At 42.5% G+C, this 16,291-nt stretch overlaps 1 protein-coding gene across 1 annotated transcript in view; it reads left to right on the plus strand.

The window, feature by feature from the left end:
* MRPS27 (mitochondrial ribosomal protein S27) overlaps positions 1 to 10,856 on the plus strand; it is a 43,959-nt gene extending 33,103 nt beyond the window's left edge. Inside the window, exons 9-12 of the mRNA XM_088536975.1 lie at positions 2,098 to 2,240; positions 5,816 to 5,968; positions 10,509 to 10,727; positions 10,758 to 10,856. Coding sequence (XP_088393101.1) covers positions 2,098 to 2,240; positions 5,816 to 5,968; positions 10,509 to 10,727; positions 10,758 to 10,778 — 536 coding nt within the window. The 3' untranslated portion in view covers positions 10,779 to 10,856. The remainder of the gene's footprint in view (positions 1 to 2,097; positions 2,241 to 5,815; positions 5,969 to 10,508; positions 10,728 to 10,757) is intronic.
* Positions 10,857 to 16,291: the final 5,435 nt, after the last annotated feature.

Raw genomic sequence — 16,291 nt, forward strand, 5'->3', positions numbered from 1 at the left:
AGTCATCTTTTCACATTACTGTCCTTGCTGGCTGAATTAATTGGCATCTTTGCTGTATTAAAATGTAATTGAGAAGAGACTAAGGGGAAAAAAAGGCAGGAATAATAGAAGGAACAATTTCAGAGCTGCTGAATCTGAATTCTGTACTAAAACTGAATCTATTTTGTAAGGCTGGGATGTTAGTACTGATTTGAATGCTATGCCCTTTATCACGCTGTTTCACAAGCTCGTTCAGGGCTCCCTGCAGGTTTGGATTGGCAGTTGAATGGAGGGAGACATTCTCATGGAACCCTAGAGTTTGTTTGTTGTGGACTAACCGTGTTTTCTGAAAAGAAAAATATGGAATCCCATAAGACAGTTTTAAGATTATGGACAATAGGCTCTCTTTTTCTGTTTGTTTTTGTTCTGCTTGCTTGTGGGCTTTTTGTTGTTGTTTTTGTTTGTTTAGTTATAACTTGAGAGCTTCTAAAAGTAATCCTAAAACCCCAAAAGCTCAGAGACCACAGCTTGAAAAACACTGTTTTTTAGAATGTTCACTGCACATTTAAACACAAGCACTTCCGTTGTTAACAGTATTGCCTTTATTTTTTAACTATTGTAGAGTCCCAGTTGCTAATGATAATCCATATTAAAGAACAATTAGATGATAATATGTCCAGAATTGAGGAGGGAAGAAACTGGGAGAAGGGGTTGGTAATTCTTAAATAACTTTTTTAACCTTTAGAGGACTACAGTTCTGAGAGTTTTTTGTCCTTCCCTGCAGGTATTTATTTGTCTGAAAATAATTAATTCAGAATTAATCATTATTCAATTGTTTCATTGTTGCGTTATATTTTATTCTAGATGTTTCTGAGGGTTATAAAAAGTGGTTATGTTCCTAAAACAGTTTCAAAATACAATGTGTAGTGGCAGAATAAGGATGCTGATTCTAATTTATCATGACTGTAACACAAAACCACATAGTCAAAAAGGAAGATAAATATAAAAGCTAAATTGAAAGCAGATTTTTCATACAGCTGTTGTTTGTCATCCTGTGGAGATACTGATACAGATAGAGGAGCTTTACTCCCCACTTGGCATTCAATCTGGAAGGTTTTTATGTCATATAGATTGGTTGAGTAGTGGCTGATTTCAGCAATGCACTTCACTGTTGAGAGCAGTAGTATTTGTCCCATGACATTGACATTCAGTAGATCAAAAGCTATTTACTGTTATGTCACGCATTTCACAGTCTTGCCAACACTAATGGAGCTGACCTCTGTAAGAGTGAAAGATGTCTACAGGCACAGTGTGGCCTCAAGCACCTTGGCTGTTTTGATTTAGCTAAAACCCCTAGCCAGTGTCTGCACACTTACTACCTTGCTTTACCTGAACTCTTGTCTCCCATATAAAGGTGTGTTTTCATGGTTTTGCATTATTACAGCCAGAGTATAAATGACGTTCAGAACTCGGATCTGTGACTTACTTAAACTGCACTGGAGTCGTGTTGTTACACCTGCAGTGACAAAATCAAGGGCAGTACTTATCAGCTGGCATGCGATGTGCATTTCTTCTGGGTGTAGAACAAGTGTTTCATGTTCTTTAGTGTCTTCCTGGAGGCAATCCACATTGTCAATGGTGCTGCGTATCACAGGTCTTGTGAAAGTCAGTGAAAACCTTGTTGCACAGCATCCTAAATTCAAACCAAAGTTTCAGTCAGACCTCCTATACTTCCTCCCAGGAAACTCCAGCTAGAAATAAGAATACTGAGCTGTATAAATAGCCAGAGCATCTGCTGTAAGTGTCATACAGTCTTGACAACTAAGCCACATTTCTTTTCCTTTTGAACAAAGAAACAAATAAGTAATAGTCCTGAAGATGAGTAAAAAAAAAGGCACACAAAGATTTAATATCTGTCTTTATGTCTCCATCTGTAAGCTATATTGTTTAATGTTTCCCTGGGTAATAGCAGTTCTGTCAGAGTAGCTTCGTAGAAAAGTTGTTTTTAACCACAGGTGTCAAGAAACTTGCTATCAATTTTTAAGAAAGCGGAGCCAACCTTTCCTTAAGACTCAAAAAGTGTGGAAATACTAACATCAAAGTATTGTTTCTTCACAGGGAAAGTGGAGCTGAATAAAGGACTAAGAGCTGTATACAAACTAATGCCACTGATGTGGACACCTGGATACTTGAATAGAGCCTTGCAAGTGATGGAGAATGTAGCTTCCTTACCAGGGGACAGCAAAATCTGCAAAGAAGCTGTAAGTAGTAGGACTGTAAGAAACTTAACAGAAAGAATTTCTTACAAGCCTAACTCCAGTGAGACCCATTAATTCCCTGCCTTGCTAATTATAAGATACCAAACCTCTTGAGGGCCAGCAATTTTTCAAAAGTCTTGGGAGGGTGGGGGAAGAAATAACATTTATAACAGAACCATTGCCACAGTTCTCAAGGCAGCAGTGATAGCTACTAGCAGTTCCTTGGGCATGAGCACTCGCTGTTGCCACAAGCTATTGCAGCATGTTCTCAAGCCTCCTTACCTAGGCACTGACTCTGTGTCTAGCCAAGGCAATGTCTAGAACAAGCAAAGCTCAGTGTAGCAGGGGTTGGGGAGACATCTTGGTTGCCCAAGCTGCTTTTGGGCTTGCTCAGAGGTGTAGCAGCAAGGGTGAAATGGTGCACTCTGTGTCTTGCCTGGCTACGTGCCTGCAGTGTGTGCCCTTGAGGGAGGTGGGGAGGGTGGATGAACTAAGGCTGTTCGCAAGGACATTTCTGACTAAGGGGCTTTATGCTTAGGAGTACTCTAGGCTTCAGGCTGTGCCTGGAACCAGCCAGCAGAGAGTAACTTAGCAAAGCACCGTCACATGGGTTGGCCCACAGAAACAGCACTGATGCTCTCCTTCCCTTCTTGGTACGTTTTACTGGAGGGCTGTTTGCTAATGGGAGTCTTTCCTTTGCTAACATCACTACTAGGCATAGAGTGTTTGCTTTTCTCAGAGCTGAAGGGATGCTGTCCAGGGGCTAGGGCACTGCTCAGCAGGCTCTCCTGGTATTCCCTCCTCCGAAGTAGCTCTGTGCAACACTGGAGAAGGCAAGGGAGGAAGCAACACTCTATCCACCACAGGGAATAGCTCAAAGAGCTCAATCTCTCTTTCTAGTAAGTACTTACTATTGTCTGATGTATGACACAATTCTGAGGAGCACAGCTGAGCATCCCAAGGACCACAGACAGAGAGCTCACCATGGGTGTTTGACAGAAAGAAAGCCTGAAGACTTCTCAAAGTTAGCTGCTTTGGAAGACTTGGCATTTGAGCGTTACTTCAGCTTACAAACCCTAGACAACCTTCTGGATTATAGACAAACATCCTAGTGCCAAAACTAGTTTCGGTCTTTCTGTGGCGAATCAGATCTAATCTAGTTTCTTCTTTCTGTGTCTGTACTGAGGCAGAGAAATAGTGTTATACAGTAAAACCTACCGAAGCTTTCTTGGCAGACACACTTCTTATCTGTTCAGTGAGCAGCTTAAGCTATAAGGTTTTAATGTCATCTGTCATTCAAGAAATTATGAAATAAGTTTGTTACTGATCACTCGTTGCTGCCAAGTGTCACCATACAAAACTAGTATTAGTGTCCAAAAGGTAATAACTGTTACAAACACCTGTAAACCTCCCTGAAAAGATTTGTGGCCTGGTTTAGATTTTAGGTAGCAATGTTAAAACAACAGTGCAGGTTGTTTTCACCAGGACCAGAGATCTTGAGATTAACAAAAGGATTTTACTCCAAAGCATTTTTGTGACTCCAGTATTACAAAAAAAAAAAAAAAGTAAAATATGTAAATATGTTAGCCCATATCCTTCTTTGGTATAAACTAATTGCAGTATATTGATTTGCATCATCTGGTTCTACCTAAATGCTCATTAAGAACTTACTATTAAAAATTTGTACAGATATTTTTAATGATTACCTCCAACTAAAATACAATATTCCCAAGGGTGACGGACTAATAGCACTGACCAGGTCAATACTGAGAGTCATTCAGCTGCCACTGAGGTCACTAGCAGATAGGGTAGAAACAATCATCTTAGGTGTCATAAACCTCCTTTTCCTGTAGTATTCTGGGCCTCAGAAGAGAAATAGACCACTCTGCAGTTCTTGCAAATCCATATCATGGCCTTGATAATACAGAAACCACTATGACCATGCATACCTGCATAACAGCAGTCTCATTTGAAAAAGATACTATCCTGCTTTCCAGACTTATTCTATTTCAAAATATAGCTTTACCTTCTGGTTGAAGAAACTGCATTATCTAAAAGAGAAGTTTCAGATAAACTTTGGTAGGTTTTACTGTAGATCACTATTTCTTAATCGTGCAGATTTGGTGTATGCATTTTTAAGTGATTTGGCACTCACTGAGAGCCGACTTGCTTCCCTTCAGGCTTTGACTTCACCCGTCACGCTTTGACTCACTAGCTGTTTCTCTTCCTTGTACTGGAATGTAATGGAAGCTTTTTTATAGTGTTATGCTACATTGTTTTAAACTGCAAGCAGGTAAGTTAAGTCATAACATTTGAGGAGAGGTGGAATTCTCTCAGAAACTCTCCTAGTGAGACACTGTGTATTTCCTAGCACACATTTAGGGTTTTGTTGCTTTTTTCATCCTGCTTCACTATTAATAGCTCGTTTTATATATCAGTATATGTATCCTCATTGTAAATGTATATAGATAGATACTTTATGGTATCATTAACAGTGGTATGGTATACATTCCAGTGTGAAAAATCTGTGTCATCCCTAAATCATCCTTTTTATTCTTTTAAGCATTATATATTTATGCTAGGAAAATGAAACCACAGGTATCAGGATTCCTTTTTTTTTTTCCCCCAGAAAGTGTCGTAAGTTCAAAGGTTACGGTTATTTCATCCTACTGATAAACATGCAGAATTAGGATTCACAGAAGGATAATGGCTCTTCACATATGTAAAGGCTGACCTTTAAAAGGCACGTAGAATGCATTCACTAATTTCAGTTATAAAAATCATGTTATTCACAAAACTGCAGAAACATCCATATAGCAATTCCATCTTCTGTATCAATAATACATACAGAAATAACATACCAAGTATCTTAATGAAGCTAATGCATTCTTTTGCTACAGTTGCAATTAGATAGGAGAGGGTGGTTCTCTTAGTATCTTAACATGAGAGAAACATGAAGAGAAGGAGGATGTTGGAGGTTAAAAAATAAATAAATAAAAGCCTATGTCGAGATGATGCATGCCTGCATTTCCATCTTCCCTGTTATCCAGCTGACAAAAATTAATTTTATTATTGCTAAAAACGTGTTTTCCCCTGCTTATTTTCACTGAAGAGGAACTATGATGACCTATTGCAGATTTTATTGATTATATTGTTTTTTTATATTTTGTAAATTCAAAAGTAAAATAAAGTAACATATCTGTAACTGTATATCGGGCTAGTGCTGTTAAACGTAACTACCATTCAGAGTTATCATTTATGACCAGATATCAGGCCAAGAGGGATTGTTTGTCTAATGCCTGACACACATGGAAACACCAGTTGCCTCCGAGTCAAAGGGTGTTTTACTGTTGACAGGAGATGTGAGATGTGGGGGCTGGCCCAGTTACAGTAGACAATACTTACTTCCTCCAATAACAAGCTTATTTCCTTACTTCCTTTTAAAATTTGGTTTTATCATGTAAAGTAGTAATCTCAAAATACACGTTAACTTGTGAGCTGTTTGTAAATGTGACAGCATTATTATTCAGATTTTATTTCCAAACTTTGTGCTAACGATGACAAATGCAATTGTTCAGATTGATATTGTGGAGACCATCTTGCAGTCAGCCCTTGAAGCAAAACCTGATCCAGAACCAACAGAAGCTGAGAAGGCAGAGCAGAAGCCACAGTGGGAAGAGTCAGAAGAAACTGAGCAGTCTAAAATACCTGATTACTACAACCGATTCAAGGTAGATTTTCTTTCATTTAACTATTACTAAGCTGTAGTAGATCTCCATAGTATGTATCAGTAAATAAATATACTCTCTTAAGATGCTAGTAGACTGACACCCCTTCAGTGCATCAGGAGCACTACCTGGCATTTTTGAAACTGATGTCACATTACATTTTTACTGCCTTGAACAGGAAGCAGCCTTCAAAGAAATAAATGCTCAAGGCCACTTGTCTTTTGTCTGTCTGCTGGGATTTTATCTTCACTTTTCATACATCAAACTGATAAATCCAAATCCTGTTTGCTAAAGTGGTATGTCATTACAGATCCATTATCTGACCTTGCATGGGCTTTTGCTCATTAAAATAAATTGTGCTGGGGTGAGACCATACTGAATTTATTGTCCATTTAGGTATGTTATCATTAAGATGTTGCATCCTATACTTTCAGTCTGGAGAATTAGGTAAGGCTATAACCCCTTTCTTTTATCATTAGGTCTTCACACTGCTGCTAACAATGTGGCATACAAACAGCTGGTCATTAAGGCACAGCTGTATAATGAGACCATTTTATGCAGTCATCTGCAATTTGTACTGTGTGAAAGTCAGATTGCCCAGGTTTATATTAATCTGGCCTGTAGTTCCAGGAGTAGTGCTCTTTCTTCAGCATATCACATTTTATTGTTGTCTCAACCCTGGACAGTTACTCTGGATACAGACAACCCTTCTTCTGAAGAAAATTTAGAAGCTAGAACACTAGCATCCTGTGGTTTCACCTTATAAACAGACACATTTCCCTTCTTCAATTTTTACTTATAGGAATTATTTACCTCTAATCTTCAGATATTAAACTTGTTTCAAAGGCACTTAGGAGTTTTTAATTAAAGTCTCTGGGAATCAGTGGGTGCTCAGCATGTGATAATTAATGCCTGGGTGAATTGCTGTCAGGTGGATAAACACAACTGCCCTTTGAAGGAGGGAGTGAGGCATTTTTATGAGTCTTTCATTGTCTAGCCTACAAAGAAGATAATTCAGAGTGCTCAAAACAAGCCTAAATACCAAACTGGGGACAGGCTGGTGCCAAGTGGGGGTGTTTTCTCATCACCTCAACCTTTCCACAAGTTCCATAATTAACCCTCAGTTCAGGCATTCCCTAGTGTAGTAGCAAGTGCCTTGACAGAGGGCAAACAAACCAGAGTATCCAGCTCTAAGGCCCTGCCAGAAGAGCCTGAATGTAAGGAATGACGTAACCCTAGTGTGAAGCCTGGGTATCCAGCAGTAAGTTACATATAAGCAAAATACTTTTTTAGTTGCCTGCATGAGAAGAGAGATCTCAGGTCATTTCAGCCAGGCCTAGAAAACCCCTGAGACCCCTCTCTCAAGTCTATTACGCTATGTGCAGCCAGTCTTCTGAGTGAGCCCCAGGACACCCACACGGTAGGTGTAGTTCACAGGCGTGAGATGACTGTTGCCTAGAAATCCATTAGCTCCGAGGCAGGTGACAGCTGTGAAGCAACCTGGTGATGGTGGCATTCACAGCCAGTGTCCCAGCACAGCCTCTCTGCCCCTCGTACGAGGTAACCTCAGCACCAAAGAGGGACTGCTGCTGTAAAGCCGTTTGTCCAGCCTTGCGTGAGCCAGCGGTCTTCCCTCATGGTCGCGGCTTCTCTCTCCTGCTTGCACAAGTTCTCCTTCACAGGTTATACAACTGGATAGGATTATTATTGATCCCTCACAGCTCAGGATATCTTTATTTTGCTCGCTCATATAACATCCAGGTCGAAAAAAAACCAGGTCTGTAGAGGATAAATATTATAAAATACTCTTTTTTTTACCCCTCCACACACAAACACACACATTCTCTGTAATGACAAGGGGAAGACTATTAGGTTTAGTGGTGATTTCTTGCAAGGCAAGTTATTTCTTTTAACCTGTCAAATACATGCTCTGTTCTCTGTGTTTGGGCACTATTGCTGTTTTCATGCTTCTTGCAGTATACATGTGGCTTAGTCAATAGTCCATGTGTATAGAGACCACCTTTCCAATCCGTCTTTCCTCACAGTGTAACTAGAGTGCCTGTTGGCTTCACATCATACATGCCTGGCTTTTGTACACATAGCTGAACTTCATGCCTACTTTCAGTCAAAAGATCAGCCGTTTGTATAAGTACCTGCAAGAAAGCATATCAGCCTGACTAACAAAAACTGTTGTGTGAGAGGCAGTACGTCCTTCCTTTCCACTAAAACAAATAGTACTTGAGGGCATTTGGCTCTTTTTAGATAAAACCTCTGGAGCTGTAATTTGAACTCTTGACAGTGTCATTCTGTCATGACACTGTCATGACATGTCAGTGTCTGCAGATACTATATACTTAGGCCTACTATTCCATATAACATTCCTCAGGCAATTTCTTCCATCTGTGTCAGTGATCAGTGGGCAAGTATTTCATCTTTTGAAAGTGCTGGGTTCATATCAAGAACTGAGCTGCACTCAAATGCCAGCTCTAGAAGCAGTGCTCCTTTGCTGACTGTCTGCATGCAGAGCTCTGGAGTCTGCTTAAAGAAGTCCGTGATTTAGCCTTTAGAAATGTGCCCTTCTGGCACCCTCAGAATGTACAGCTTGCTAGCTTACTAAATGAGCTTTACTGATATTTTACAGTAGAGCACAGAGGATTACAGGAGTTAAGTGGTGCCAGTAAGGGTCTAGGAGAGAGGTCATAGCAGTTCCCAGCCCACTGTATTTCTTCTGGTTCAATTTCATAGTGCTTAGGTTCAGCACACTTTTTATCCACACATCCTCAGTAGTGGTTGTAGGGACAGTCTGAATGATATGAGACAGTTATATTTAAAGTGTATATTTAATCTAGAAGAATGAGGATAGTTATCAGGAATTACGTTGCTTTCCTAGACCCAAACTGCATTGTCTTTTCATTTTTCTTACTGACATGCCTTATGCTCTCTGACATCTCAGACAAAAAACAGATGAATATGCCTAAATATTATGAAGTTCCGTTTTAGTCCAGTAGCTTCAAAGCCTTTTCTTTTTTTCATCATTTTCTTTCTTTGTACATGAAATCAGAAAGCTGGTGTAGCCAAAAACCAAGATCTGCATCCCTGGCGCTTTAGAGCCTTCTGTAACCTGCCATCTGTGCAGTTCGAAGCTTCTTGGGCCTAGCAATGCCCAACAAAACAGTGACTGTGGTTTTGGCTGATGCAGGGGGAAGCAGAGAGGTCTCAAAAGGGGCATTGCAGTTTCCTGTGTGCCGCGACGCTCCCCATGGCAAAAGCTGGGGGCAGAAGTGGTTAGAGCGCTTGCAGATCACGATTCCTGGCGTGGGCTGGGGTAGGAGGAACACTGCAGGAGCACAGCACGCTACCTGTGCTCCAGGTGCAACTGAGGTGGAAGGCTGCATGTCTGTGAGACCCAGAATTGCCATTTTGTTTGGAAGTGCATTATCCCTATGCCCCCTTTCCATCATTCTGCAGTGCTAAACAGGCTTTATTCAACGCATCCATGAAAGCAGCATGGAGCATAACTTTCTTTAGACCACCTAGTTAGTTAGGTCATACACTTCAGAAAGTGCTCTGCCCAGAGAAAAAAAATATTATTTAGAGGAACAAGCAGAAAAATGTGTTCCTATCTCATGCATGAGCAAGGGGTAAAGAATCTGCCTGTGCCACGTTGTCTTCCTCCCCCAGGAACATTCTCCCTGGCTCTCTGTGTATCTGCACTTTCAAGGCAATTAATCAGCTTGTTAGTGAGGCATCTGGCTAAAGATCCCAGAAAGTCAGAAATAGTATCACTAGATGATTCATGATCTTCGGTGAATTATTTTTTTTATGCTGCATAAAATCTAGATTTGTAAAGCTCAAGAAAGAAGTACCACCCTTGCCTCCCTCAAACACTTCTCCTAGCTACAGTGGTTTAATCCAGCAGAGAATATCCCTGAATAAATATTACTTGCTTCAGCTGTATTGTACAGTCTGTGTAGGCACAGTCAAGCTTCAGATCACATTATTTGTTGGGAAAAAAATCCCATGGGATGTGGCAGCAGCTCACTATGGCTGCAGAGGCTCAGGGGATCTGTTAATATTCCATCAGTAAGAGACCATTTAAAGTCATTTGCATCTATTGAAAGGGATGCTAATGCAGGCAATGCAGAGCAAATGTTTACATCACTTTTGATTTAATGCACACACACACACAAAAAGAAAGGCTTTAGAGTATATTTGTTATAGGTAACTGGTCAGCTAATGAACAAGTTTTTTTATGCCATGTAACTGAACTTGGGGAAAAAAATATTCAGACCTCAACTAAAATGAACCTTGATTTTTTCATATTTATTGATCAATTAAGACCTGATTGTGGAGCATTTGAAGAAATGAAAAAAATGTTAATGACCATTGTCAAAACACTTTGCTAAATAGCTATCATCTGGTGCATGTAGATAGATGAAAGCAACCACAAATTGTTACAGGGAAGTATTTTTGGATGATAATTTTGTGACTGACTGACTGTCTCTTTTTTTCTCTCTCCTCACCAAATCTGTTTTTATGACAGGAACTGTATTCTAAGCTGCATTCACTTGGCAAGGTTGAATCTGAAAGCCTGTTAACCCTGACCACCCAACTTGTCAAGGAAAAGCTGCCAGCATGTGAAGTGGAAGACATTGCAAAACATGAGCAGAAGCTAAAGGACTGGGAGAAAGAACAAGCACTTCTTACTGAGAGAGAGAGAGAGATGAGAGAAAAGGCTAAGCAGGAACTGGAAGCTAGAAACCTGGCTAAGCAGGAACTGGAAGCTAGAAACCTGACTAAAGCATCTGCTTAACATTGGAATTCAGACTAGTGTTGCACATTCTTCTGTTAATAAACTTAAGTGCTCACCATTATAAATACTTCATTTTAATCCTGCTGCAAACGTGACTACTTAATATACACAAATAAAACTATTTCCAATTTGCCCCAAAGTATAGTACATGTGGTTTAGAAATCACCGTCCTGTATATAATATCTATTCCTTCCGTGTATTGCCAGGCAGGGAGTGGGCTGGAGACAACATGAGGAAACAAAGGCATAAAAAGCAGCTTGCCTGTGGTGAAAGGTGTTCAGGGTAGAAGAAAAAGGAGGAAGGAGGAATTTCGAACACAAGTTGTTTCACCAGACATTTCTCATAGGAAAGAATAAGAATCCCTTGGTTACCCTGAACTTAAGACACTAAGAGGATTAATGTATTGATTTCTTTTTTTCTTCTTGTTTTTTTCTTTTTTTTTTGCCTCCCAGCCCATTTGGAAGAATCACGCTACTATACGTGGAGCTGTAAGCCTTACTTTAGACTATTTTTAAAACTATTTTTAAAGACTTTTAGCTTAGAGAGTCAGCATGTGCAGAGGCACTCAGCAGTGCCTCTAAGAATATCTCCCTGCAAGGCAGCTAGAAATTCACTTGAACTACTTTGTTCCATTTTTAAGGTCAATGGAGAGACATCCACTATCACCTCCGCAAACACATAAGAGCTTCATACTACATTGTAGTTCCCATTTATTTTCTGGGCCATTTCATGCTTTTGATCCTGTTTCCTTCTGGCCTCATCTGCATACATGCTCTGTTGTTTCCTGCAGATACTGAACACAGAGCCCAAGAAAATACAAAGGGCAGAAGGATTTGTGCACACCGGTTGGGTACATCCATCAGCATCTATCCCTGCTTATATTCCTTTTCACTGCACAATCTGATCAGCTGCAGCAGGCAGCTTTCTGCAGCTCCTGGCAGAGTAAGGTCCTTAAAAATACAGAGATCTTAGCAACAGTGCTGTTTTATGGCAGCTTGTGGTAGCAACAATAGTGTCCTGACTCGCACTGCTTTGGTGTGGCACAGCATTTGATAAGTGTTTCCAGTTTTATCATGCACCTGTCTAGTCTTGCAGCTTTGAAACATGCCACAAGTTCACTGTCACACAGCAAATCTCTGTGAACTTGGGAAGGATCTTAGCAACATCAACCAAATACTACTAGTATTCCCAGTGCATGGCAATAAAGTCTTTAACTCCATCTTTTCAAGAAGTCCCCTAGTTTTTTTCCACATCTCAAAAAGACAGCAGCACAGGGGATGATTTTGCACCTTGGACTAACCGTACCAGCAGTACCCTTTCTCAGGGAGTTTTTCCCTAAATAGTTGCCAGTTGCTAGGGGCTGAAATCAAGGAGTTTTATGGGTGAGCGAAGACAAAGCATATTCTGAGAACAACATAAAATGGGGAGTTTCAAGTGGACTCCTAGTCCACCTACAGGAAGCTGAAGCCTCCATTTCCTGCCAATGTATTTGATGTCCTTCAATATCAGGCATCTTCAGAGGTGAGTTACACCTGTATCGGGTTTTTGTTTTTTTTCTCAGCTTCGTCTGCACTACAGGATCTGCCTTTCCCTCCTAGGTGCTTTCCTACCACACCACACCATTTTAAGACCCTCCTCACGGAGCCGCACAGCCTCAAAAATGCTGCGGCTGCTGAACCTGTGCTTGCCAGATCCTGCTGAACTAGGTTGCAAGGGGTGCTGCTGTGTTTTCCCATGTTTCTGGGGATCTGGTCAGCATCAGTTTCTCGGCAGCACAGGGTGTTTCTGCCCCACGTGGCTCTGCTCAGTCACTGTGCCAGCCCACTAATGCTACTCGAGCAGCTGCCATTCCCCCGCCTCTCACAGCACATGCCTCATTTCCCTCACAATTTACCCCTCCTCCATTTCAGACTAACTGTGCTAACTGGAAGGGGAAGATCTTCCTCTGTGCTTCAAGTAACCAGTTAATTAATATTGTGACTTTCCACCTTGTTTCCTGCAGGCACTATAGGTTCAAATACGTTGAGCCCAAGCTGGAGCTGCATCTCCTCTCAAATGGTGCTTTCAGCTTAGGCCTAGGCTTTAAGGAAACCGTGGGGATGGCCAGTTCTGGCTAGTGCTCCCCTTCCGCACTGCGTGTATGCCAGGTATTCTGCACAAAGCACAAGCTGATGCCCGTGTGCGGAAAATCTCGCTGTCAAGAATTGAATGTCCAAAAAGGAGATAGGAGTCCTTAAAATTTATTCGAATAAAGGGAGAGTCCACTGGGCATATCCCTGTGGGGTCTCTCAAATTGCTGGAGGACGCAGCCCCCCTTTTATCCTAATATCCCGACCGAGGGATGCCCTCTCCTTTTCCCCATTGACCAAGGTACTCAGAAGTTACAGCCTTCCCGGCCCCCCTACACCGAACTCCTGCCCCCCACCATCTGTTCTCACCTAAGGTCATCTGACTCCTCTGTCCCCCTTGCTGAAGAATGTGGAGGAATTCCCTTATTTGTAAAGGCACCCAACTCTTGGCATCTGCTCTTTTGTCCCAGTCACTCATGGCTCTGCTCAGTCTCTCCCCTCCCTTTGTGCTGCTCTTCAGCCAGACTGCGAGGAAATCCCCTTATTGGTGAATACACAAACTTCAGCCTTCTGCTCACCTGGCTGACGCTGGAACAAGCATTTCTCAACTAAACAACGCAGGTGGGCAGCTCTTGTCGCTGGGGTTGGAAGAACGAAATCAAATCCAAAACCCTGCGGCGGTCAGAGCTCTCACACACATGCACAGGTCCCAGACCACCTGTGGCTTGAAATGTCGGTTTTGCCAAGCCCAGACCTTCCCCACAGCAGGGCTTCTCTGACCTCTCCCTACTACGATCTCTTCACTATCTGGCACCATCTAGCTCAGGTCTCACCACCGTCTTCCCTCAGTAGCAACCAGCTTCTGCCAAACCCATTCTTTTTCTAGTCTAGCAAAGCCTCACATTCCCACAATCCATAAGCCTACCTGAATTCACCAGTAATCCTCTTTGTCACCCTCCCCTTTTGATATCCCCTTCCTTGATACCTCTTCCTGTTCCTCCTATACATCAGCTCATGTTTACTGCCTCCCCACAGCAAGACCTTGTCCGTTTGCTTCCCTGTCCTCAACAGCAACACAACAGGGACCATGGAGGTTACAGCATGGGTTAGCAAGCCCTGGGCAGCTCCCCCAAGAGATTTTCATTTCCTTGGAAAAAGAAATCAGCCTCTGGGGTGTGTACATGTTTTGGGGGTGGTGGTAGAAAGCCTTTCTCTCATCTGCTGGCCATGGGGTGGGCCAGCACTGGAACAGAAAAATTGTAAGAAAGAAAAATTCAGAGCTCCTTGGAGATGAGCACTGCTTAGGCACATGCTGAGCTGCTCGAGGGGACAGCCAGTACTTCATCACATGGGCAGCAGCACAGAAAAATAACAGAATTGCAACTAATTCAGTTTAGCTTACCTAATTTTCTCTCTCATTCCAGAGTGAGACAGATTTGCCTCCTCTCCCCTTGCACAACTAATACTGCACATGCACACTCACACAACCTGCTTTTCAGATGCTTGCTAGACTCTACTTAATAGGAGTTTAAAATACACCTAGAAAATCCTCAAAGTAAAATGGAGAGCCAGAACAGGTGAAAAACTGTGAACACCTGTGGCTCATGTGCTCTCCATGCTTGCCCCACACCTGCAAGGATACAGCTGGCAAGGACTGGAAGGGCTGCACAGGAGCCACACAGCACCTCTCATCAGCTGCTTCTCAAACAGGAGCCTGGGCACCAACAGAAAATTATATCTGAGTGTGTGTGTGTATGTACATATAAAGAAAATGATTTTTGTATTTTCTACACCTGCAAAAGCTGCTCTGTCTCACAGTCCTGCTTGCTGATGCTGGTTTGATGCCAGCTCCCTCAGAGACTCTCAAGCTTTCTGAACTCTTGCTACTTTTTGCTGCACCATTTTAGAGAGATGCTTAGATGTTTCTGCATGTGGATGGGACTGTCAGAGTGTTCTCCCAGAGGGCACAGACTGAGATCTTTCTCGGTAGTAACACTCTCTCCTTTTTTTGGATCTCCTATCCCTCTAGAAATGTTCCTTCACATCCTGTTTTCTTCTGTGACTGCAGCTGCGATTTGGATTAAAGCTACTGTGGTTTCCCCCTTGTCAGTTTACTTCTAAATCACAGGAGCATATCTTTCACCCTAACAGCTTTTTGAAAAACTTCCCTACATATTATTGAAGCACCTATGTAGCAGGGTTTAGAAACCCTGACTGCTGGAAGTGAATAGGTTTGCATGCACAGTCACGGAGCTGTGTGTGCAGATGAGGTGACTACAGTGCGTCTAGCACCTTGCCCTCATGACAGCCTTGCAGTGCCCCGCGGGGCTGCAGAGGTTAAAACTGGCCCCTCTAATGTAAAAAGCATGCTGCTGATTGCAGTCCCTTGCAGACACCGAATATGCTGCTGATTAGGTAAGCAAATATGTAACGCTTCCTACCACAAGTGTCTCTGGAAGATTTCCACAGCACTGAAGGTCATCATCCATTATTCACAAGAGGAAAATTATATATTTATTCTCTTGCCATTCAAATGAACGTTGCCTGAAGCCTTTTCCAGGCAGGGGCCTATTTGTGGAAACACCTGACTTTGTCAGCCTAAAATTCTCCAGGGCGCTGAGGCGGGTCAGGTGCTGCATGCCGGGCGGCAGCGGCGCCGTCCCTGTGGTGTGAGTGAGGGGGAGCTCCCGGCCGCAGCCAGCGCCCCAGACCCCAGCATGGCCCTTGTCCTGCTGCCCTTCCCTGCCCCCCTCACAGGGCCCTGCCCCTTCAGTGCCACCTCTGGAGCCGCCCTGGGGAAGGGCGATTCTGAGGCAGACAGCAGCTTTTAACTGGGTTTGGGCCCAGGGTTGTCAGGTGAACTGTCCCTGACAGGATCACACCAAGGCCAGAGAACCAGTGAGCCGCAATGCTCCATGGCTGTCCCTGACAAACAGGACAGCAGCAGAGCTGGTCTGGAGGGCCAAGGGCAGGAAAAGCTTTAAGTCTTTCTCAGCCAAACGGTTGCCATTGGAACAAGTGAAATGTTAGGTCTGTTTTCATTTGCACAGCTCCAAATGTCTGCAAGAGTTGTTATGGATCAGAACTCACTCTGTTGGAGTCAGTGACACCCTCTGGGGGAAGCAGGGCAAGGCCTAAAGTGGATATAAGAGCATCAGAGTTGGCTTCCAGACCGTTCCCATTTCTAGCAGTAAAGTTATTTGTTGCAATATTTGCAAATCCAAAGCCATGTTTTATGAAAACAGAGCGTCCCCTCTGTGCTTGAGGAATGCAGAATGCAGCCCATTGAACTGCATCCAATTCTGCAAGTACTGGCAGGAGCTTTGCTAGGGCTGCTTAAATAGGAAGATTAATTGGACTTTGGGAAATGTATTTCTAGTGACTATTTGAGCACATTTGTGGAAAATAACTTGTCAGAAATATAAGCATAGGAAGTCTTAGTAT

This window comes from Tinamus guttatus, unplaced genomic scaffold (genome assembly GCF_059628265.1).
Source record: "Tinamus guttatus ecotype Peru unplaced genomic scaffold, ASM5962826v1 Tinamus_guttatus_pri_ptg000711l, whole genome shotgun sequence".
Lineage (NCBI taxonomy): Eukaryota > Metazoa > Chordata > Aves > Tinamiformes > Tinamidae > Tinamus > Tinamus guttatus.